Source organism: Cetorhinus maximus, chromosome 12 (assembly GCF_964194155.1).
Source record: "Cetorhinus maximus chromosome 12, sCetMax3.hap1.1, whole genome shotgun sequence".
NCBI lineage: Eukaryota > Metazoa > Chordata > Chondrichthyes > Lamniformes > Cetorhinidae > Cetorhinus > Cetorhinus maximus.
Window position 1 is genome coordinate 75,606,218 of NC_135890.1, and position 25,671 is coordinate 75,631,888.

At 44.8% G+C, this 25,671-nt stretch overlaps 1 protein-coding gene across 4 annotated transcripts; it reads right to left on the minus strand.

The window, feature by feature from the left end:
- Positions 1-342: 342 nt before the first annotated feature.
- ctu1 (cytosolic thiouridylase subunit 1 homolog (S. pombe)) lies at positions 343-25,580 on the minus strand. 4 transcript variants are annotated; one of them, XM_078553914.1, is made up of 5 exons: positions 25,474-25,526; positions 16,875-17,053; positions 13,983-14,385; positions 8,557-9,064; positions 343-2,924 (listed from the first exon to the last, which is right to left on the minus strand). In XM_078553914.1, exons 4-5 carry the CDS (start codon positions 9,050-9,052, stop codon positions 2,395-2,397), a joined length of 1,026 nt encoding a protein of 341 aa, XP_078410040.1. In that variant the 5' UTR covers positions 9,053-9,064; positions 13,983-14,385; positions 16,875-17,053; positions 25,474-25,526; the 3' UTR covers positions 343-2,394. The 4 variants fall into 4 exon arrangements, with proteins under 4 accessions (XP_078410040.1, XP_078410042.1, XP_078410039.1 ...); XM_078553916.1 differs by lacking the exon at positions 16,875-17,053; XM_078553913.1 differs by lacking the exon at positions 13,983-14,385.
- Between the last annotated feature and the right edge of the window lie 91 nt (positions 25,581-25,671).

Here is a 25,671-nt window from a genome sequence, read left to right on the forward strand (position 1 = left end):
TAGTTTAATATAGCTTTCTATATCATATGATCCTAAAGGCAGAAAGTATCTAAATGTTACAAGCGAATATTTCTCAAGTCTTCAGAAAACATTTCTAAATTTTTCAGAACCATGTGTATTTTTGGTGCTTTTGCTCTTCTGCTGCAGTAAAAACCACAAACCAAAAGGAATGAAAGAACTGAAGCTGTTGCAAGGATGACTCTGATATTATCCATAAAAAATGATGGGAGATTCTTGAGGTTGCTCACTAGGGATAGTAAGATGTAAGGTTCCAATACAAACTTCTATTTTAAAGGCAAACACTAACATATCAGGCCCAGAAAACAAGTTTTCATAGAAGGGTTGACTTTGGCAAGATTTGCCCTCCCTTGTAACACAGAAGCTGCTACAATTGAGTAGAGGTTTATTTTATTTTTTACCTCAATTTTGAAGGCAACGAATGTCAGTACTGAGGAATAGAACATAAATTCATTTCAGATGACCAGCGCCAGCATTCCCAGGTTAGGTACAGCCTAGGCAGGTGAAGAGAAAACATCCCTCTTGACTGCCCCAAGCTCAGAAGAGGAGCCAATTGACTGCCATTTTTCTATTTCCTACCAAGTCAAACATTTGGCCTTTCTCAGTTAAATTACCAATTTTATGCCAAAGCAGTGCAAAACAAAGGGAAAACTCTGAGATGGTTGATCTTTGCCTACCAGGGACAGCATTCGTTTTGCTGAAACTTTCAATAGGAGGTTATAATAAGTTGGTTACTGGCTAGATTTGGTTCAATGCTCTTATTACAGGTAGGATCTGTACAAAATAAATGATTAAACAATCATAATTGTTTTATTTTTTAAAAATCCAGAAATTGATGACAATAATATAAAACTAAATGGATAGATTTTGCACCATCTGCAGCCTAGTTAACACAGGCTTTTCATTTACAGTCATGCTGGGCTGCATAATCAGGGCAGTGTTTAGTGCAGGCATCATTGCAAATCATTCCTCCAAAGATCCCTGAAATCCCCTCCACATACTCTCCTGGAACTCAGAGCTAAACCATTAAAATCAGTTATTTCTAAAGAGATAGAGAAAAAAAAACTTTAAAATTGGTAAAAGATCTGTTCATAAACAGCTAAATGGGGTCTATGGTCATGAATCCAATTTGTCATAGTTTCAGCCAGAGTTGCTACCTCTGTGGTAGCAACTATGAATTTTGTAGTGGTCTGGTGTGGTATCCAGTGAAAAGGCTATAAGTTGTGGGGGGAGTCCAGAATGAACACAGTATCTGCAAAAGCAAAAATACTCAGTTCTTACTGCTTCTTTGGACTCATATTTTAAGTTCCACCCACTGTGTAGCTGGGATGACAGCCAGTTAAGCTGGCCCCAGACAACTACTAGGCCAAGTGTCAAAATGACCTGGGCTGACTCACTTTGATTTATCCTCCTTCACACCCATTCCCCAAATCAGCTCAATTCAAAATTTGGATCTAGTGAGTAGAGGATGTCCCACACAGAGCTCATTCCATCAAGTGGAACCCATTTGCCAAATTTTTAAAATCAGTAATTGCTTGCATCAAACTCTCCCAGATTGCACGAGGGACAGCACAGTTAGCACAGGATGACACTGCCTTACTCTGCCTAAAATGTACACCCTAATCCTTCCTTCCTCTTCTCCTCCAACACCTCCAATGCATTACTGCAACATTTGCCACTTCCTAGTGAATTTGCCAAATGTTATGCTACTTCAGATTCAAAACAATGGAGATTAGTGCTCTGGTCTTACATAAAATAGGGACTGAGTTAAGATTAACCCTTTCTTTCACACAGTGGACCCTTCTAACTAGAAGAAAGGGGAAATTTTCATCTCATCAATCTATGTGCAAGTTATTTTTTACCCAATGATCAAAAAGCTGGTATACCAAGTCTTCCTTAAATATAGATTCCCATTACCTGGGAGTGCAAATTCTAAATCACATTTTACTGATCAGCTATTGCATATGGATTTTATCAAATATGTCATAAGAATTTCTATGATTTCCAAGAGAATTAGTAATTAGTTTTAGCTGAATTTGCAGGGAGTGTGTAGAATGATGTCTTTTTATCATTAGATTCCATATTCCCCCAAATATTAATCTTTATGCTACAGTGCTGGCAGCCAAAGTGTTTAAAAATTAAAAGTTCACTTTAGAATATTCACAAAGTGGCACATATTAAGTGGCACATGATAGAGGTGTGAAATATTTGGTGGTTAAAGGTAGTCAATAACAGTAGTTCTATCCAGTGCACGTTATGATAGAGATTAGATACAGTTTCCACCTTGATCATAAACGCATTAGTCACTGACTAGTTAACATTTGAAGACTGGCCTCAGCCAGATAATTGGCAGAGTTTAAAAACGAACACATGCATTCAGAAATTAATTGCTCCCAGTTTCTTCTCTTCTTCCTTAGTGAGCGGCTCCTTGTTCAGCAGTCGATTGTGCAATTTGTGGTGCTTGCCAATACCAAGTTTAGGCAACCCTCGGTTAAGCCCCTCCAGCAGTGCACACGCCTTACACAGCTTCTGGCTGGAAATGTAACCACAGCGGGTGCAGGTACCCTGTGTGGGCATCTTCACGTCCTCCTTTATAGACAGATTCTCACCGGAGTGAATCACATCCATGATAGCACTGGCCCGGATAGACTCCAGATCTTTCAGAAAAGCACGAGCATAGCCCCTGTATGCATTAGGGGAATACACACATTCTGTAGAGAAGTAGTCCAGTTTCTTGAAGTAAGCGTACAGCACAATCTCCTTCTCATAAGCGTATTTGAGTGGCTTGCAGCGAGGAATGGCCCCCTCGCTGCCTGTGATGATTGAGGTGCAGCGGCGGAGTCTAGCAATGTCTCCACGTAAGAAATTCATCAGGACAGTTTCAGCAACGTCATCAGCATTGTGACCTGGTAGAAGAGGGAGAAAGGAGGATCTCATTAACCTTTAGACCCACAGGTGCACTCACTTGCTACTGGTCGGTAACTGTACATCAGCATGACAGGAGCCGACATCACCAGCTGGGCTCCAAATCGAGCCCATCCAGATAACTCAACAACTATTATTGCACTTTCAAACTGAATTTGAGGTGTTTTGCTAATGTGTTATATAAAGGAGGGATCATGTAACAAGCGGGGCAAGTTCAACTAACCAAGTGTTGTGCACCCACATTGCTTTCTGAAAGTTAAGTAACCATCCTTGACCAGCTCCAAAGCCCCAGTGAATTAATTTCAACGTTTACACAGATGGATTTGAAAAGAAGGGTGGCCTTATTCTTCCTATTTTGGAACTTTTTTACTAGTCACTCATCCCAGTCCAAAGCCCTTCATTGCTGTGACTCCAGATTACTGCTTCTCCCTGTACTTCCACACCACCATCAGAGCTGAACTTCCAGCCATTCCAGAAATTGCTTCCATTGGCAGGAAAAGCCTGGGGCAGATGAGGAGAAATATGTTTATGCTCGAGAATACACTGCTGAGAAGGGTGGCAGAAGCAGATGTCATGAAGATATAATAATTTTCATAATGTTATTGTAATTTATTGTAAAAGTGGGTAATAGTGGAGTTTGGATTAGTTTCTCTGTGTGTATGTGGGACTTAACTGAATTGGAGACAGCTGGTCTGGAGGCTTTGAGTTATCAACAAGAAACTAGGTTTGAAATGCTAAATACGTAAACATGGCTGAAGTTTTAGAATGTGAGGTGTTAAGGGACATTTGCATTTTTAGATAAATTAGGTTAGTTTGAATTTCAAAGAGATGGCAAGATGTTACACCTAGGCAGAAGAAGCTAAGCAAAGCAGTGTATTTATTTTTCCCAAAGGTTACTGATAAAATTAGTACTATGAAAGATTTATATTATGAGAAAAGTAAAGTTGCAAAAACATATGGGAACAATGGAATTCGCATTAAAAGGAAGAAACATGTATAAAGGAGATGAGGCCATGTCTAAGAAGAAAAGGCATTCTAAGATCTAACACAAGTGTGAAAAGCCTCCAGTCTCTGTGCATCAAGTTGCTGTCTACAGGAACCAAAGGTGAGAAAACTCACGGTTCAGGTTACCAAGTTGCTTTGCCTGGGTCTGTTTAAATCTATATGTTTTTACTGTTGCCTTAACAGAGGTGTAACTGGAAGTCAGGTTAATTAGGAGTTTTAGGAGTTATTATAGTAGTAATTTGTAGACCTTCGCATGTGCATGGAATCTTTTCTTTTGTTAATAAATGTTTAATTTAGTTTTCTAAAAACCTCCAAGTCGTGGTAGTCTTGTTACTTCTGAATTTAGGGCATGCATCTCAAAATAAATATAAATTGCAAAACAGTTGTGACTGCGTGATCAAGTTTCCCTTGTGGATTTGATCTGCCTGGCACACATCATTTGCCGCATCATAAGGATTAAATTGCAAATTTCGAAAGGGAATTGGATAAATGCTTCAAAAGGAAAGACTTTCAGGGCTATGGGGAAAAAGCAGTGGAATTGGGCTAATTTAATAGTTCTTTTAAAGAGACAACACAGAATAAATGGCCCCCTTCTGTGCTGCCTCATCCTATAACAATAGGTCTAGTAGATATGCTTGTTCTCGAGGTCGTCTCAAGGAAAACACCCTTGCCTTGGTACTTATCTCCCCATCATTAAAGTATCCTTAAACTTTTGTCTCATGATGGCTTTTGGTCCCTTTCCCCACTTCTTCCCAAATTTCTTCACTTCCTGGCCACCTCTTTCCATTATCAAGTGGTCAACCAAAATCTCACAGTGCAGAGGAGGCCCTTCGGCCCATTGAGTCTGCACCGACACGTGAGAAACACCTGACATATCTACCTAATCCCATTTACCAGCACTTTGCCCTTGGCCTTGAATGATATGACGTGCTAAGTGCTCAATCAGGTACTTTTTAAAGGATGTGAGGCAACCCGCCTCCACCACCCTCCCAGGCAGCGTATTCCAGACCGTCACCACCCTCTGGGTAAAGAAGTTTTTCCTCACATCCCCCCTAAACCTCCTGCCCCTCACCTTGAACTTATGCCCCCTTGTGACTGACCCTTCAACTAAGAGGAACAGCTGCTCCCTATCCACCCTGTCCATGCCCCTCATAATCTCCTACACCTCGATTAGATCGCCCCTTAGTCTTCTCTGCTCCAACAAAAACAACCCAAGTCTAAACAACCTCTCTTCATAACTTAAATGTTTCATCCGAGGCAACATCCTGGTGAATCTCCTCTGCACCCCTCCAGTGCGATCACATCTTTCCTATAATGTGGTGACCAGAACTGCACACACTACTCCAGCTGTGGCCTCACCAAGGTTCTATACAACTCCAACATGACCTCCCTACTTTTGTAATCTATGCCTCGATTAATAAAGTCAAGTGTCCCATATGCCTTTTTCACCACCCCACTAACATGCCCCTCCGCTTTCAGAGATCTATGGACACACACGCCAAGATCCCTTTGTTCCTCAGAACTTCCTAGTGTCATGCCGTTCATTGAATACTTCTTTGTCAAATTACTCCTTCCAAAGTGTATCACCTCACACTTTTCAGGGTTAAATTCCATCTGCCACTTATCTGCCCATTTGACCATCCCGTCTATATCTTCCTGTAGCCCAAGACACTCAACCACACTGTTAACCACCCGGCCAATCTTTGTGTCACCTGCAAACTTACTAATCCTACCCCCCACATAGTCATCTATGTCGTTTATATAAATGACAAATAATAGGGGCCCCAGCACAGATCCCTGGACACTGGCTTCCAGTCACTAAAGCAGTTTTCTGTCATCACCCTCTGTTTCCTACAACTAAGCCAATTTTGAATCCACCTTATCAAATTACCCTGTATCCCATGTGCCTTTGCCTTCTTTATAAGTCTCCCATGTGGGACCTTGTCAAAGGCTTTGCTGAAATCCATATAAACTACATCAACTGCACTACCCTCATCTACACACCTGGTCACCTCCTCAAAAAATTCAGTCAAATTTATTAGGCATGACCTCCCTCTGACAAAACCATGCTGACTATCCCTGATCAAACCTTGCCTCTCCAAGTGGAGATAGATACTCTCCTTCAGAAATTTCTCCAATAGTTTCCCTACCACTGACATGAGACTCACTGGCCTGTAGTTCCCTGGCTTATCTCTACAACCCTCCTTAAATAGCGGAACCACATTAGCTGTTCTCCAGTCCTCTGGCACCTCCCCTGTGGCCAGAGAGGAATTAAAAAGTTGGGTCAGAGCCCCTGCGATCTCCTCCTTGCTTCACTCTGCAGTCTGGGACACAAATCATTCGGACCTGGAGATTTGTCCACTTTTAAGCCTGCCAACACCTCCAAAACCTTGTCACTCCCTATATCAATTTGCTCAAGAACCTCGCAGTCTCTCTCCCAGAGTTCCATACCTTCATCCTCATTCTCTTGGGTGAAGAATGAATTCCCCAGCCAAACAAAGGCAAGTTATTATACGGATCCTTTTGCCTCTTACTTGTGCCTCAATACTGGAGTCTTTATACACTGGCCTACTACCTCCTTTTCGTCCAATACTGTCTCTTCTAGCCAATTATACCCACCAAGATATTCATTAGACTTATTCTACTATGTCTCTATGACACTAATAATGCTCTATCAGGCCCTGCAAGGTTTTTCAAGTAATGCAACTTATTAATCAGACTTCTTACACTGATGCAAGCAGAGCTCCAATTTAAAAAAAACAATTCCCATTTATTCTGTTCATTTTTTATTTCATTTCATCTCTTAGTATTGGAATTAACCCTTGGTCAACTGTCCTTTAGGGAAGGAAATCTGCCGTTCTTACCTGGTCTGGCTACATGTGACTCCAGATTCACAGCAATGTGGTTGACTCTTAAATGCCCTCTGAACTAGGGCAATTAGGGATGGGTAATAAATGCTGGCCTGGCCAGTGATGCCCACATCCCATGAATGAATAACGAACTCCAAAGATTCACAACTCTTTGAGTGAAGACATTTCTCAACTCAAATCTAAATGGTCTAACCCTTACCCTAAGGCTATGCTCTCTAGTTTTAGACTTTCTAACCAGGGAGACAGCCTCTCAGCATCTACCTTCTCAAGTCCTCTCAGAATCTTATATTTCAATGGGATCACTTCTCATTCTTTGGAACTCAAGAGAGTCTAGGTCTGTTCCTCAGGATCAACTGTCTCGTCCCAGGAATCAATCTAGTAAACTTTTGTTGCAGTCCCTCTATGCAAATAGATCTTTTCTTTAAGTACAAAGGCCAAAACTGCATACAGTACCCCAGGCATGGTCTCAACAAAGCCCTGTACGATCACAGCAAGACTTCCTTACTATTGTATTTCAACCGCCAACATTTCAAGGCCAACATACCATTTACCATTGCAAATTCTTTGTGCCTTCCTCACAGTTTACTTTCTTAACTTTGCATTATTAGCAAACTTGGATACATTATACACAATCCCTTCATCTAAGGCACTAATGTAGATTGTAAATAGCTGAGGCCCCAGCAGTGATCCTTGCAGTACCCCGCTAGTGATAGGCTGTCAAACTGAAAATGGCCTGTTTATTCCTATTCTCTTGTTTTTTATTCAATCCTCCATCTATATTAATTCCAATCCCATGAGCCCTTATCTTATGCAACAACTTCTCATGTGGTATCTGATGGAATGCCTTTTTAAAACCCTAGTATACTACACCCACTGGTTCCCCTTTATCCACCTACTAGTTACATCCTCAGAAAACTCTAAAATCTAAGGTTGTCAAACACTGCTTCCATCTCATAAAACCATGTTCACTCTGCCCAATCATAAGATTTTTTAAGTGCCCTCTTATCACTTCTCTAGTAATAGATGCCAGCATTTTCCTGACAGGTGATGTCAGGCTATCTGGCCTGTAGTTCCTCGTTTTCTCTCGCTGTCTTTTTTTGAATAGCAGTATGGCATTTACTAATTTCCAATCCAGTGGGATCATTCCAGATTCCAGCGAAGCTGAAAAACCACAACACCATGACAAAACATTCCCAAAGTCAAAGGTTTGACGTTAAGTGCAGGCTGTTGTGAAAAATTGTGGACCTGAGTAGTACAATATGGATGCATAGCAGTGATTCTCCAAATGGTCAGTTTTCCCACTATCATGGGGAGCCAAGAAGCAAAGGTTTGAGGGGTGAGGTGAAAGGGGAAGGGTAAAAAGTCATGTGGGGGTGGTGTTATATCAAGCCATTTTACACAGTTCCAAGTAGCTAACACAACATGATACACATACCTGGGAACAGATCACCTTAGAAAGGTCTCAGATTAACCAAGATCAAAAAAATCACAATGGCTTAAAAACAGAGGGAGGAAATAATAGCTTTGGTAATGCGTGGTGTGAGAACCATCCTGAGATACAGAAACCTAAATATACAGAGAAGAATCTCATTGTGATGGAGAGGAGATGGGCTCTCAGGGAGCAACGTCAATCCTTTACTGGAACTGAACTAGTCCCAGTGGATATTTAAAGTCATTGTGCCATGCGTATAACCTTCTGTGAGTGAGCCCAGATGAGTGGGAAGTTAATGTGTGTTACCTGTGCAGACCTTGTCTACTTTCAGCATCATGGCCCCTCGGTCAAGAGCTTGCCGTCTGAAGACTCCACAGAACGTGCAGTTATTTTTCAATCCAACTTTCTTCACAATCTGGTCCATTGTCCAACCATACAGCTCTTCATAGGAAACGATCTTGAGAGGCAGGTCGTACTGTTGTTGGTTTCTCTTTACTGTCTCTAAGGAGTCATCACGATAACCAGTGATGCCTTCATCCACAGAAAGCAGCATCAGATTTAACCCGTAATTATACCGTTCATTTAAGACTTTTAGAATATGAGCTAGAACAGTTGAGTCCTTTCCGCCAGAAGCACCAATTCCAACAGTCTCTCCCTTCTGGAAAAGCTTAGCACACAGGATTGTCTGATGAACCTCCTCTTCAAAGGCCCAGAAAAAGCACTCTTTACAAAGGGAGTGGCCTGTTTTGGGCCGCCTGAGGACTGCCGCCTTTTTGTCACAGCTGCTGCAGGGAACTGGCATGTTGGAGCGACTCTGAAAGGGCAAACAAAATAAAATAATTGGGCATATCTGAGGTGCATCCAACAAAAGTTATTACAATTAGACCTGAACATTTGTATAGTTTTACTGTAAAATCCTTTTCATTATTAAGACCATCCCAAATTGTTTTATAGCACACTGTGCTATAGCAGGAATACGACAAATCTAGACTGTGATATTCCATCATATCTAAAACCTCAGATTAGGGAAAAGCATGACAAAGCAAAATAATTTATCCATTCCTAGATACTGATCCACAGGACTGAACAGAATATAACAACATGAGACAGGAGCAGGAGTAGACCCTACAGCCCGTCGAGCCTGCTTCGCCATTCAATACGATCAAGGCTGATCTTGGGCTTCAACTTCACTTTCCCACCCACTTCCCATATCCCTTGATTCCGAGACACTAACGATCTGTCTACCTCAGCCTCAGATATATTCAATGATGACGTATCTACAACCCTATGGGATAGAGTGCCCGAAGATTCACAACCTGTTGAGTGAAGCAATTTTTCCTCATCTCAGTCCTAAATAATCAGTCCCTTATCCTGAAACTCTGCCCCCTTGTTCCAGATTTCAGTGTCTACCCTTTCAAGGCCCTTTAGAATCTTCTAAACTCCAGTTAACATAGACCCAATTTACTCAGCCTCTCATCATAGGGCAACCCTTTCATCCCATCAACCAATCTAGTGAACTTTTGCTTGTACTGTCTCCACTACAAGCATATCGTCCCTTAAATATAGAGACCAAATTGGCTCCATTATTCAGGCACTTCAATTATTTGACTCAATGTTTTAGACAACCTTAATTTAATCTTCTACCCGAAAAAGAGTACCTGAGAAAAAGTACTCCATTCGTACTGCACTGGAGTGTCAGCCTAGATTCTGCACTCAAGTCCTAGAGTGAGCTTGAAGCAATAAGTTTCTGACACTTCACTGGCAAGTGTTAAAGTAACTATGTTCTCTTTCCACTGCTCTTGTACGGTATGGCAGTAACATGCATTTCAGCAGTGACACATTTACATGGACGGCTTAGTGATTTTTTTCAGAACTCTTTGGATATCCAACATGCCAACCTTCATGCTTTGCATTCCTTCCACACTTTCAATGAAAATGGCTGGGGCAATAAAAGTCTCCAGCACTCACTTGTACACTGCATGTTCATGCACAATTATTTTGGAAACCAGAGGCCAACTGCATAGCAAAGGGAGGAGTCATTTAATGGTCATTAATTCATGGACCTCTTCATGATTCCAGGAAAAAAATCTTACAGCAGGAAGGGAAGGGATTAAAAGCTGGTAAAGCCACACTCAACAAGAAGCTTCAAAGCTTTATGGTGGGTTAAACCTGAAAACCAAGTTGCACCGCTTTTCTCAGCGCTCTGGAGGGGGAAAGACAAATGCAAAAGCCTCATCTGGAATCTAAAAATCCATTAGTGCAATTTCCTCTGTGCCCAAATGAATGCCTGTCAGGTGTGTGCTCAATAGAAAAACTTAGGTGTCACATCAGGGTACGCTATGTCTCTCTGGTGAAATGTATTACAAGGGTTAACTTGCAAGTTGCAAAACTGCTGCTTCTCACTGAATTTTTCTAGGTATGGCGGAGGAGTTTGTAGCATTTCAAAATGAAAGGTATGTGAGAGGTTTAATAGAATCAGGCCAAAAAAATGGTAAAGGGAAATTTAAAAAAAAAACAGAAACCCATCCTTTATGTTTAGCAGATTGCAGACCTCTCCATCCATTAACCTCTGTTTTGAGAGTGTTGTAACTTATCTTGTTGATTTCCTCCACCCTCTTGTCTGATTTCTATTCTATTATAAGCAATGTGAATGGAAACGTAAAATTACAGAAATACTGTTAGATTAAGTGAATGGGCAAAATTGTGGCAAATGGATTTCAACATAGGCAAATGTGAGGACATCCACTACTGACCAAGCTGGCCAAATCCTAAATGACATAGCTGGTAGACTGGGTCAGTGGCAGGTGGTGAGGGAACCAACAAGAGGGAAAAGCATACTTGACCTCATCCTCACCAACATGCTTGCTGCAGATACATCTGTCCATGACAGTATCAATAGGAGTGACCACCGCAGAGTCCTTGTGGAGACGAAGTCCCGCCTTCACATTGAGGATATCCTCCATCGTGTTATGTGGTACTACCACTGTGCTAAATGGGATAGATTTTGAACAGATCTAGCAACTCAAGACTGGGCATCCATGAGGTGCTGTGGGCCATCAGCAGCAGCACTATTGTACTCGAACACAATCTGTAACCTCATGGCCTGGCATATCCCCCACTCTACCATCACCATCAAGCCAGGGGATCAACCCTGGTTCAATGAAGAGTGCAGGAAGGCATGCCAGGAGCAGCACCAGGCACACCTAAAAATGAGGTGTCAACCTGGTGAAGCTATAAAACAGGACTACTTGCGTGCCAAACATCATGAGCAGCAAGTGGTAGACAGAGCTAAGCGATCCCACAACCAACGGATCAGGTCTAAGCTCTGCAGTCCTGCCGCATCCAGCCATGAATGGTGGTGGACAACAAACAACTCACTGGAGTAGGTGGCTCCACAAATATCCTCATCCTCAATGATGGAGGAGACCAGCACAGTAGTGCAAAGGATAAGGCTGAAGCATTTGCAACAATCTTCAGTCAGAAGTGCCGAGTGGATGATCCATCTCGGCCCCCTCCGGAGGTCCCCAGTATCACAGATGCCAGTCTTCAGCCAATTCGATTCACTCCACGTGATATCAAGAAACGGCTGAAGGCACTGGATACTGCAAAGGCTGTGGGCCCTGACAATGTTCCGGCAATAGTACTGAAGACTTGTGCTCCAGGACTTGCTGCGCCCCTAGCCAAGCTGTTCCAGTATAGCTACAACACTGGCATCTACTCAGCCATGTGGAAAATTGCCCAGGTATGTCCTGTACAGAAAACGCAGGACAAATCCAACCCGGCCAATTACCACCCCATCAGTCTACTCTCCATCATCAGTAAAGTAATGGAAGGGGTCATTGACAGTGTTATCAAGCGGGACTTGCTTAGCAATAACCTGCTCACTGATGCCCAATTTGGGTTCCGCCAGGGCCACTCTGTCTGAGCTCATTACAGCCTTGGTTCAAGCATGGACAAAAGGGCTGAGCTCCGGAGGTGAGGTGAGAGTGGCTGCCCTTGACATCAAGGCAGCATTTGACCGAGTGTGGCATCAAGGAACCCTAGCAAAACTAGAGTCAACGGGAATCAGGGGAAAACTCTTCGCTGTTTGGAGTCATACCCAGCACACAGGAAGATGGTTGTGGTGGTTGGAGGTCAGTCATCTCAGCTCCAGGACATCGCTGCAGGAGTTCCTCAGGGTAGTGTCCTAGGCCCAGCCACATTGACAGTGTTATCAAGCGGGACTTGCTTAGCAATAACCTGCTCACTGATGCCCAATTTGGGTTCCGCCAGGGCCACTCTGTCTGAGCTCATTACAGGGAAAACTCTTCGCTGTTTGGAGTCATACCCAGCACACAGGAAGATGGTTGTGGTGGTTGGAGGTCAGTCATCTCAGCTCCAGGACATCGCTGCAGGAGTTCCTCAGGGTAGTGTCCTAGGCCCAGCCACATTGACAGTGTTATCAAGCGGGACTTGCTTAGCAATAACCTGCTCACTGATGCCCAATTTGGGTTCCGCCAGGGCCACTCTGTCTGAGCTCATTACAGCCTTGACAAACATCTTCGCAACTCCTCAGATATTGAAGCAGCCCATGTCCAAATGCAGCAAGACCTGGACAATATCCAGGCTTGGGCTGACAAGTGGCAAGTAACATTCGCGCCACACCAGTGCCATGTAATGGCCATCTCAAACAAGAGAAAATCCAACCATCACCCCTTGATGTTCAATGGCATTACCATCACTGGAACCCCCACTATCAACATCCTGGGGACTAGCCATATAAATACTGTGGATACAAGAGCAGGTCAGAGGTTAGGAATCGTGCGATGAGTAACTCACCTCCTCACTTCGCAAAGCCTGTCCACCATCTACAAGGCACAAGTCAGGAATGTGATGGAATACTCCCCACTTGCCTGGATGAGTGCAGCTCCTACAACACTTTAGAAGCTGGACACCATCCAGGACAAAGTAGTCCACTTGATTGGCACCCCATCCACAAACATTCAATCCCTCCACCACTGACGCACAGTAGCAGCAGTGTGTACCATCTACAAGATGTGCTGCAGGAATTCACCAAGGCTCCTTAGACAGCACCTTCCAAACCCAAGACCACTACCACCTAGAAGGACATGGGCAGCAGATAGATGGGAACATCACAACCTGGAAGTTCCGCTCCAAGTCACTCACCATCCTGACTTGGAAATATATCACCGTTCCTTCACTGTCGCTGGGTCAAAGTCCTGGAACTCCCTTCCCGGCAGCATTGTGGGTATGCCTACACCACATGGACTGCAGCGGTTCAAGAAGGCAGCTCACCACCACCTTCTCAAGGGCAAATAGGATTGGGCAATAAATGTTGGCCCAGCCAGCAAAGCCCACATCCCGTGACCAAATTAAAAAAATCTCCCAGTTGTGTCTGACAACATCCCCCATCTTCATACCTCGCTTGCAGGTGTCCCTGTAGCAAAGGTATAGATGTCTAACAAGGCGTGACCCAATGGCCAGTTCACTGTACAGAAGGTCTTTGGGTATATCATCCAATTGTTGAATGTGGCTGTTCTAGCACATGCCTTGCTGGCTTATACAAGTGTATGCTGATGGAAGTAACACGCTCCAGGACAGTTGGTGACCCTGTCCTGGTGTGTCTGAAACAGTGAAGGTGGAAACCGTTCCACCTTTTCTCCTGCTTAGCATATGTTGTCCAGGGTGCACTAATGCAGCATGCATCGAGGATATCGGCTCAACAGACTTGCAGTTTGGTGTTCCCAGTCAGGTTGTTGTTGTTCCACACGCTTACTCAGCTTGTAGTTTTTGTGATGCGTGTGTTGATTTCAGTTTAAAGTGACAGATTGTTGGTGATTGTGAAGCTATCAACAACTTCCTGCATCACACCATTAATGCTGATGGATGGCAGTATGGCAACGTCCTGGACAATGACATTTGTCTTCCTGATGCTGATTGTCAAACCAAATCCGAATAGACATGAGAGTCTGTCCATTTGCCACTGAAGGTGTTCCTTTGCATGGACTGCTGATGTGACAGCTTTAGCACAGAGAAACTCTGATGATGACTTTCCACCCTTTTGTCTTTGATCTCAGGTGGGCAAGACTGAACTCCATTGGTTCGGGTATGTAAGTAGAACCCCCTGGAGATAACCTGAAAGAATATGACAGCAAAGAGAGTATGTCAAGGAGTGTCGGCGCAAGAACACAACCCAGTGTGACCCCACTGCAGTCTCAAAGGGCTCTTATGTCACCCTGTCATAGCAGACCTTACCCAACATGCTGTCATAAAGTGCAGATTATATTGAGCAGCTTCGGCAGGCAGCCAATTTTCTTCAGCAGCTTAAATACACTGCATCTGATCACATGGTCAAATGCCTTGGTGAGGTTGATGAAGGCAATATTTCGTGGCCTCCTTTGTTCATGGCATTTCTCTTGCAGCTGCTGGACTGAGATCACGTTAATTGTGGATTTTCCAGTTCTGAAACCACACTGGGTTTTGGGATAGATGCATTTAGCCAAGATCTGCAGTCTGACAAGGACAACATGGCAGTTACGTTTCCCATGATGCTCAGCAGGGAGCTGCCTTGATAGTTGTTGCAATCACTGCAGTTGCCCTTGTTGGTGTTAGAATCATATCCCTCAAGACTGAATTTTTCTTTTGCAAAAAAGGACATGGCATGATCTGTACATTTAGATGCTAACCTGGGGTTGTTTTTTTAAACCTTCACCTTGGAACTGTTAACAAGCAGGTCGCTTCCAAGAAATCACCTGACCTTTATGGTACTTGAGGAAGATCTGGTTGTTTGCTTTGAACAGCAATCACTTTAATTGATGGGGAGAAAAAAAACTGAAAAGGTACAGGTTGGTAGCTTGCTGGAAATCACATGAGAGAGAGAAAAAAAACTTCAGTTGTGAACCTGCTGGTTTTGAAGGCAGTCTTGTTGGGGAACAAGCAAAGGAAGGCTACCTTAACTGGCTCTCTCTCTCTCCCTTGCCTGCAACTGTGTGAGACTATCAACCTGTAGCCAGAGAGCCCTCATCTGAGTGTAAATGGCCTGCATTTGGACCTGCAAAGCTGAGACCAGTCAGTGAGAAGTGCCAGACATCCACTGGGACCTGGTGTCTTTACATTGCCACAGAAGGCTGTGGAGGCCAGGTCATTGAGTGTATTTAAGACCGAGATAGATAGGTTCTTGATTGGTAAGGGGATCAAAAGTTACGGGGAGAATGGGGTTGAGAAACTTATCAGCCATGATTGAATGGCGGAGCAGACTCGATGGGCCGAATGGCCTAATTTCTGCTCCTATGTCTTATGGCTATGAGGGAACTCCAGGTTGACAGTGTCGGGACCCTGTGGTCTTTATCTTTTATTTTATAATGACTATCCTCTAAAGGCAGTCCCTGCAGAGAGACTCTACCTGTGTGTTCGTGTGTGTGCCCGTGTGTGTGTTGGGGGAATTCTTTAGGAAGAGATAGATAGCTAGCTAGCTATACTTCCCGATTACAACTGTGTGTTAACCAGTACTTGCAACTTGTTAAAAAGAAGTTTTGTTTTATAATAAACAATCGTTCTGAGTTTATTGAAAGAAGCCTGGTTGAAGACGCTTTCATTCTGGGCACCAGTAAGGGAAATAGGCAATTGGCTATTTTGGTGAGAAAATTAAAATTTTAAATTAATGGTATGGCCTGTGGAGTAGTGGGGCTAGATCATATGCACACTCCTCTGATCCTGGTCGGAACAAAGGTCACAATACTTGCATCTTGCACATCCTGGAGCACGGCCCCTTCCTTCCAGCAGAGTCAGCGGAGTTCATGTAGATGCTGGAGTCCCAGCTTCCTGTGCTTAATGCATTCAGGCAGTATTGCATCAACACCTGGAGCTTTGCCATTGCCAAGGAAGCAAACTGTGGGTTTGGTACAGCTCTTCCATAACAGGCAGGCTCTCAATGGTGTCCAGGGTTTCCTACTTAATGTGTCAAGTATACACTGAGGCTAAAAGCCACAATTTTCTGACTTTTGGGATAATGCTGTCAATCCAGCTCACTAAGATTTAAGAGTCTTAGCAGAACTGAATAATAGTGGTTCTGAATAAAGCTTGCAGTGTGGGCTTCAGGATTACTAGTCTAGTTAAAAACAGATGGTATATGAAAGCAGTTACATCCTCAATAATTTTTTTTCCTCATCTGTGAGGAGTTAGCTCTTCAGTGGTGGGATAGATCCCCATCGACTCACGGGAGTCCCTGGCTTGTGAAAGACCAAAATGGTGAAAATGAATTCGGAGAAGGCATCAAACACAGACAGGCTGTCGGGAACAAGCTGAGGTGAAGTTGAGGCATCAAAGAGTGCACAAACTTCCAAACAACTCATCTACACAACCATCCAAGCGCCACCTGCCCCACATGTGCCAGAGTCTGTGGATCACACACTGGACTTACCAACCATCTCAGAGCCCATTGAACCAGAATGGAAGCAAACCATCCTCAATCCCAAGGGACTGCTTCAGGAAGGTAGGGAGGATAGATACTAGAATCACTGCTAAAATATCAGAATACAAAACATCTAACTATAATAAAAAGTCAGCATGGATATAATGGGCAAGATTCTATGGTCAGTGGTGAAGCAAAAACACTTGTTACTGACCTCGAAGAAAGGATCTCAAAGATTTCTAGCGGTGTTTGTGGAGTGAACTTTAGTTCTCTAAATGTGCATTTGAGTGTTGTTGGATTCCCAGCGCTGAGCTGCAGTGATGTCATCAAGCTGTCCAAGCAATCAATCACATTAAAGAATTCTCAGATAGTCAACCAGTGATAATCAAAAACCTTTAACACAGAACAAAATAAAGTTTTGGTGAAGGCATTGGCTGAAAGGCCATGAAAATCCTAAAGGAAAACTTTTTTCGAAATTCTAGTCATTGGAGACATTTCACATTTTTCAGTCAGATCAGTTTTCAGCAGGAATTATTACTCAGATTGCTGTTACAAACTCAATCACACATTAAACAAGATAACTTTTTATGGGGTTTTAAACAGTGAAATGTGAGCAGAGAAAGGAATGTACTCGCCAGATTAACTGAGTTTGCTCGTTGTTCAGTCAATGGGGTGGCAGGGCGCTCCAAAGAGCAGCCTTTAGTGCAGCAGTGAATGACATACTGACACGGAAACCCTAAAAATGCAACCTGTGCTTTGTGCTAAATCCTGAAGTTGTGGTTGGATTTTCATAGGCTGACACTTCACTATCAAAAGCCCCACAAATTCCAGGCCGATATACATGGAATTTCAGAAGGCCTTCAATAAGGTATCATCACAAAAGAGATTCGGGAGAAAGGTCAGGGCATGATAACAAAATTTATTGAAAGACAGCTACAAAACAAAAAGAAGTCAAGGTTGCTTGGTGGACTGACAAGTAGGAACTGGTATCTTACAGGGATCAGTGCTGGGAGGGGATTGGCAGGATATGGGGACAAAGTGAGAAGTGGCAATTACATTGTAGGAGGCTTGCGCAAAGTTGAAATGCTGACATAGTTTATGCTTATACAATAATAATTATTTACAGCAAAAATCACAGAAGGAACTTACAGCACAAGTGGTAATTTGACCTGTTCTACCTGCTGGTTCAACCTCGTTTCTTGTCTATAACCCTATAAGGTTAGAGGGAGGCATCGATGTAGTGGTAATGTCACTGGACTTGTATTCCAGAGGACCAGGCTACTGCTTTGGGGATAAAAGCAAAATACTGCGGATGCTGGAAATCTCCAAGCATGATGCTACCACCAAACACATCTTCCCCTCAGCCCCCCTGTCAGCAGTCCATAAGGACTGTTCCCTCTGGGACCCCTGGTTCACTCCTCCATCACCTTCCCACGGCACCTTCCCATGCAATCACAGAAGGTGCAACACCTGCCACTTTACCTCCTCCCTCCTCACCGTCCAAGGCCCCAAACACTCCTTTCAGGTGAAGCAGCACTTCACCTGCACCTCCTTTAATTTGATCTACTGCATTCGCTGCTCCCAATGCAGTCTCCTCTACATTGGGGAGACTAAATGCAGACTGGGTGACCGCTTTGTGGAACACCTTCGGTCTGACCGCAAGCTTCCTGTCACTTGCCATTTCAACATCCCATTCTGCTCTCATGCCCACATGTCCATCCTTGGCCCGCTGCAATGTTCCAGTGAAGCCCAACGCAAATTGGAGGAACAGCAACTAATCTTCCGGTTAGGCACTCTACAACCTTCTGGACTTAACATGGAGTTGAACAACTTCAGACCATGAACATTCTCCTCCCTCTTGACTCCTTTTATAAATCCAATTTTTATTTATTTATTATAAAAAATATATTTAATGATTTGTTCATTTTTTTTATCCTTTTCCCCAAACCCCCATAGGGCCATCTGTCACTTGTTTTTATGTTTTGCTTTCACCAGTGCTGACCCTTGTTCTGCTATTAACACCTTCTGCTACCTTCCCTTTGTGCCACTCTCAGCACCTTCTTTACTCTTCACCATTACCATTAACACTCCCTTTGTTTTGTGTCCATGACACCTTTGTCAATCTCCCCTTAGCTGTCACCTATCCCTGACCTATCTCATTCGACCTGCTCCACCCCCTCAAACAGTATAAAATCCTTCATATTTCTACATCTCTTTAGCTCTGAAGAAGCCATATGGGCTCAAAACGTTAACTCTGTTTCTCTCTCCACAGATGCTGCCAGACCTAAGTTTTTCCAGCATTTTCTGTTTTTATTATCATTAATGCTTTGGGGATATGGGTTCGAATCCCACCATGGCAGCTGGTGGAATTTAAATTCAGTTAATAAATCTGGTCAGCTAATTAAGCTAGTCTCAACGATTGCCATAAAAATCCATCTGGTTCACTAATGTTCTTTAGGGAAGGAAATCTGCCTTCCTTACTTTGTCTGGCCTACATGTGACTCCAGACCCACAGCAATGTGGTTGACTCTTAACTGTCCTCTGAAATGGCCTAGCAAGCCACTCAGTTAAAGGGCAATTAGGGATGGGCAACAAATGCTGGCCTCACCAGTGACACCCATATCCCATGGAAGAATAAAGAAATATGGCACACATTATTACTATGTACCAGTGGTAGAGAGAGTGAATGTTTAGAAAAGAAAAACAAACTAGTCTTGGTAATAGTGACCATGAAACCTTTGTTGATTGTTGTAAAAACCCATCTGGATCACTAATGTCCATAAGGGAAGGAAATCTGCCGACCTTACCACTGGCCTACACGTGACTCCACACCCACAGCAATGTGGTTGGCTCTTAAATGCCCTCCGAAATGGCCTAGCAAGCCACTCAGTTGTATCAATCTGCTAAAATGTCTACAAAAAGGAATGGAACCGAACGGGTCACCGGAAATGGCAAACCCAGCCCTGTCGACTCTGCAAAGCCCTCCTTACTAACATCTGGGGGCTTGTACCAAAATTGGCTGTCCCACAGACTAGTCAAGCAACAGCCTGACATAGTCATACTCATGGAATCATGCCTTTCAGACAATGTCCCAGACACCACCTGGGTATATCTTGTCCCACCGACTGGACAGACCCACCAGATGTGTGGGCACAGTGGTATACAGTAGGGAGGTAGTTGCCCTGGGAGTTCTCAACATCGACTCTGGATCCCGTAAAGTCTCCTGGCATCAGGCCAAGCAAGGGCAAGAAAACCTCCTGCTGATTATCATGTACCGCCCTCCCTCAGTTGATGAATCAGTACTCCTCCATGTTGAACACCAGTTGGAGAAAGCACTGAGGGTGGTAAGGGCGCAGAATATACTCTGGGTAGGGGACTTCAATGTCCCTCACCAGTAGTGGCTCAGTAGCACCACTACTGACTGAGCTGGCCAAGTCCTAAAGGACATAGCTGCTAGACTGGGTCTGTGGCAGGTGGTGAGGGAAGAGGGGGAAAAACATACTTGGCCTCGTCCTCACTAATCTACCTATCGCAGATGCACCTGACCACGATACTATTGGTAGGAGTGACCACGGCACAGTCCTTGAGACGATGAAGTCCCTTCTTCACGTTGAGGATACCCTCCATCGTGCTGTGTGGCACTACTGTCATGCTAAATGGGGTAGATTTCAAAGAGATCTCAATTTAAAACTGGGCATCCATAAGGTGCTGTGGGCCATCAGCAGCAGAATTGCATACAACCACAATTTGTAACCTCATAGCCTGGCATATCCCCCATTCTACTATTACTAACAAGCCAGGGGATCAACCCTGGTTCAATGAAGGGTCCAGCAGCAGCACCAGGCATACCTAAAAATGAAGTATCAACCTGGTAAAGTTACAATGCAGGACTATTTACATGTCAAACCACAAAAGCAACATGTGATAGACAGAGTTAAGCGATTCCACTTAGATCTTAGGTCAGATCTAAGCCCTGCAGTTCTACCACATCCAGTCATGAATGGTGGTGGACAATTAAACAACTGGAGGAGGAGGGTCCACAAATATCCCCATCCTCAATGATGGGGTAGCCCAGCACATCAGTGCAAAAGACAATGATGAAGCATTTACAACAATCCTCAACCAGAAGTGCCGAATGGATGATTCACCTCGGCCTCCTCCAAAGATCCCCAGCATCACGGATGCCACTCTTCAGTCAATTCGATTCTCTCCACGTGATATCAAGAAACCGCTGAAGGCATTGGATACTGCAAAGGCTATGGGCCCTGACAACATTCCAGCAATAGTACTGAAGACTTGAGCTCCAGAACTAGCTGCACCCTTAGCCAAATTATTCAAGTACAGCTACAACACTGGCATCTACCCGGCCATGTGGAAAATTGCCCAGGTATGTCCTGTTCACAAAAAGCAGGACTTAGCCAACCCAGCCAATTACTGTTCCGTTAGTCTACACCAAATCATCAAAGTGATGGAAGGGGTCATCGACAGTGCTATTAAGCAGCACTTACTCAGAAATAACTTGTTCACTGATACTCAGCTTGGGTTCCACCAGGGCCACTCAGTTCCTGACCTCATTGCAACCTTAGTTCAAACATAGGCAAAGAGCTGAACTCAAGAGGTGAGGTAAGTGTGACTACCCTTGCCATCAAGGCAGCATTTCACCTAGTGTGGCATCAAGGAGCCCTCGCAAAACTGGAGTTAATGAGAATCAGGGAGAAGACTCTCCACTGGTTGGAGTCATACCTAGTACAAAGGAAGATGATTGTGGCTGTTGGAGATCAATCATCTCAGTCCCAGGACATCACTACAGGAGTTCCTCAGGGTAATGTCCCAGACCCAATCATCTTCAGCTGCTTCATTGCTGACCTTCCTTCCATCATAAGGTCAGATGTGGGGATGTTCACTGATGACTGCACGAAGTTCAGCACCATTCGTGACTCCTCACATATTGGAGCAATCCGTACACATATGCAGCAAGACCTGGACAACGTTCAGGCTTGGGCTGATAAGTGGCAAGTAACATTCACCCCACACAAGTGCCAGGCAATGACCATTTCCAACAAGAGAGAATCGAACCATCTCCCCATGGCATTCAAAGTCATTACAATCGCTGAATCCTTCACTATCAACATCCTGGGGGAGTGGGGGGGGGGGGGGGGGTTTACCATTGGCCAGAAACTGAACTGGACCAGCCATATAAATACTGTGGTTACAAGAGTAGTGGGTCAGAGGCTAGGAATTCTGCAGTGAATAACTCACCTCCTGACACCTTGAAGCCTGTCCACCATCTACAAAGCACAAATCAGAGTGTGATGGAATACTCTCCACTTGCCTAGATGAGTGCAGCTCCATCAACACTGAAGAAACTCAACACCATCCTGCGATTCTGTGATCCAGGACAAAGCATCCTACTTGATTGGTACTCCATCCACCTCCAACATTCACTCCATGCACCACCAACGCACAGTGGCAGCAGGATGTACCATCGACAAGATGCACTGCAGCAATTCACAGCACCTCCTTCAACAGCACCCTCCAAACATGCAACCTCTACCAGCTAGAAAACAGGTGCAGCAGATGCATGGGAACACCGCCAGCTGCCAGTTCCCTTCCAAGCCATGCACCATCCTGACCTGGAACTGTCGCTGGGTCAAAATCCTGGAACTCCCTCCTTAACAGCAATGTGGGCATACCTAAACCACATGGACTGCAGCAGTTCAAGAGGCAGCTCACCACCACCTTCTCAAGGGCAATTAGGGACGGGGAATAAAAATGTTGATCTAGCCAGCAACACCCATGTCCCGTGAAATAATAACAATAAAAGGCTCCTAAATCTCAAGCATTTATGCAACTTTCTTCAGGAATTATTTAAGGAATTAACTTATATCAACTCTGCAGAAAGAATGTTTCAGATCTGAACAACTCCAAGGGAAAATGCTTCTCATCAGCTCTCCTCCAGATCTTTTGTAAATGATTTCAAGAGCTTCTCCTAATGGGAGGACCTCTAGTTATTGACCCACTTGCCACAGGGAATAATTTTTTTCCAGCTACTCTGTCAAATTTTGAAAACCTTGAACAGTTCATCTCCTAAACTCTGTTCCAAGGGATATACTCCCAAGTTTTCCAACCTCTCATAACTGAAGGCCCTCAAGCCACCTCAGCCCCCTTTTTCAAGGCCTTTGTTCTTGAAGCGTGCTGCCCAGAATTACATACAATGCTCCAGATGAGGTCTAACCAATACAAAAATAAAAATACCTGGAAAAACTCAGCAGGTCTGGCAGCATCTGCGGAGAGGAACACAGTTGATGTTTTGAGTCAGTATGACTCTTCAACATAACTAAGTAAAAATAGAAGAGAGGCGAAATATAAGCTTGTTTAAGGTGAGGTGGGACAAGTAGAGCTGGATAGCCCCACGGAACTCATTTCTTGCTATCTTGACTCTATTCTCTCTCCCCTTGTCCAGTCCCTTCCCGTCTACATCCGTGATTCCTCTGACACCCTACAACATATCAATAATTTCCAGTTCCCTGGCCCCAACCACCTCCTCTTCACCATGGATGTCCAATCCCTCTACACCTCCATCCCCCACCGGGATGGCCTGATGGCTCTCCGCTTCTTCCTCGAACAGAGGTCCAAACAATCCCCATCCACCACTACTCTCCTCCGTCTGGCTGAACTTGTTCTCACACTGAACAATTTCTCCTTAAATTCCTCTCACTTCCTCCAAATAAAAGGTGTGGCTATGGGTACCCGCATGGGCCCCAGCTATGCCTCTCTCTTTATGGGGTATGCAGAACATTCCTTGCTCCAGTCCTACTCCGGCCCCCTCCCACAACTCTTTCTCCGGTACATCGATGATTGCTTCGGTGCTGCTTCATGCTCTCGTCTGGACCGTGAAAAATTTATTAATTTTGCTTCCAATTTCCGCCCCCCCATCATTTTCACATGGTCCATCTCTGACACTTCCCTTCCTTGACCTCCCTGTCTCAATTTCTGGTGATAGACTGTCCACCAATATCCATTACAAGCCTACCGACTCCCACAGCTACCTCGACTACAGCTCCTCACACCCCGCTTCCTGTAAGGACTCCATCCCATTCTCTCAGTTCCTTGGCCTCCGTCGCATCTGTTCTGATGATGCCACTTTCAAAAACAGTTCCTCTGACATGTCTTCCTTCTTCCTTAACCGAGGTTTTCCACCAACGGTGGTTGACAGGGCCTTCAACCGTGTCCGGCCCATCTCCCACGCATCCGCCCTCACACCCTCTCCCTCCCAGAAACATGATAGGGTTCTCCCTTGTCCTCACCAGCCTCCGCATTCAAAGGATCATCCTCCGCCATTTCCGCCAACTCCAGCATGATGCCACCACCAAACACATCTTCCCTTCACTCCCCCGGCAGCATTCCGTAGGGATCGTTCCCTCCGGGATACCCTGGTCCACTCCTCCATCATCCCCTAAGCCTCAACCCCCTCCCACGGCACCTTCCCATGCAACCGCAGAAGGTGCAACACCTGCCCCTTTACTTCCCCTCTCCTCACCGTCCAAGGGCCCAAACACTCCTTTCAAGTGAAGCAGCATTTCACTTGTACTTCCATCAATTTAGTCTACTGCATTCATTGCTCCCAATGGGGTTTCGTCTACATTGGAGAGACCAAACACAGACTGGGTGACCACTTTGCAGAACACTTTCGGTCTGTCCGCAAGCATTACCCTGACCACCCTGTCACTTGCCATTTCAACACTCCACCCTGCTCTCATGCCCACATGTCCATCCTTGGCCTGCTGCATTGTTCCGGTGAAGCTCAACGCAAACTGGAGGAACAGCACCTCATCTTCCGACTAGGCACTTTACAGCCTTCCGGACTGAATATCGAGTTCAACATTTTTAGATCATGAACTCTCTCCTCCATCCCCACCCCCTTTCCGACCCCCCCCCCCCCCCATTTTTTCCCAATAATTTATATAGATTTTTCTTTTCCCACCTATTTCCATTATTTTTAAATGTATTTCCATCCATTGTTTTATCTCTACCTTTTAGACTTTTTCGATTCCTTCACCCCACCCCCACTAGGGCTATCTGTACCTTGCTTGTCCTGCTTTCTACCCTTAATTAGCACATTCCTTTGATAATATCACCACCTTCAACACCACTTTGTTCTTTTGTCTGTGACATCTTTTGCCAATCTCCACCTATCACTGGCCCTCTATCCAGCTCTACTTGTCCCACCCCACCCCGCTCCCCCCATAACCAGCTTATATTTCACCTTCTATTTTTACTTAGTTCTGTTGAAAAGTCATACGGACTCGAAACGTTAACTGTGTTCCTCTCCACAGATGCTGCCAGACCTGCTGAGTTTTTCCAGGTATTTTTATTTTTGTTTTGGATTTCCAGCATCCGCAGTTTTTTGCTTTTATCTTGAGGTCTAACGAATGATTTATAACGTTCTAACATGATCTCTCAGCTTTCCTTTGGGCCGGTTGGCCTGTTTCCCTGAAGCAAATCAATGCAATATCTGCATACAACACCACGCGGCGGAGAAAAGACCCTCAATGTACAGGCTAACAGAGGGGAGTTCATAAGAGTTTATCAGGCAGCAGAGGCCGAACACCCTCAGGTCTCTCCACCTACATTTCATGCACAGGCTGCCCTGCCCGGGTAACCAGGCCGCAGCACCCATTAGCGGACAGGCTCTGCCGTTTCCTCCAGGTGCAGCCCCGCCGGTCGTGGAGCGAACCCCATGGGAACCTCGGCCTGCCCAGCACACATGCCAATCTTACTCGCCAGTTGCCGGCTCTTGCCTGCCTCCCTACCTCAGGTGTCCCCGGACCATGCCCGCCGCCGCCTGAGTTTGCAGACCGGCTCCGCCTCGAGCCTTGCGACTGGTCAGTGTGATGCCGCGTGGTCTCCACAGATCACGTGATCACACCGGGGTGACCAATGGCAGCGGCCCACAGCCTCTCGCATGCATGATGGGATTTGTAGTGTTTCCATGGCAGCGGCGGTCTGAG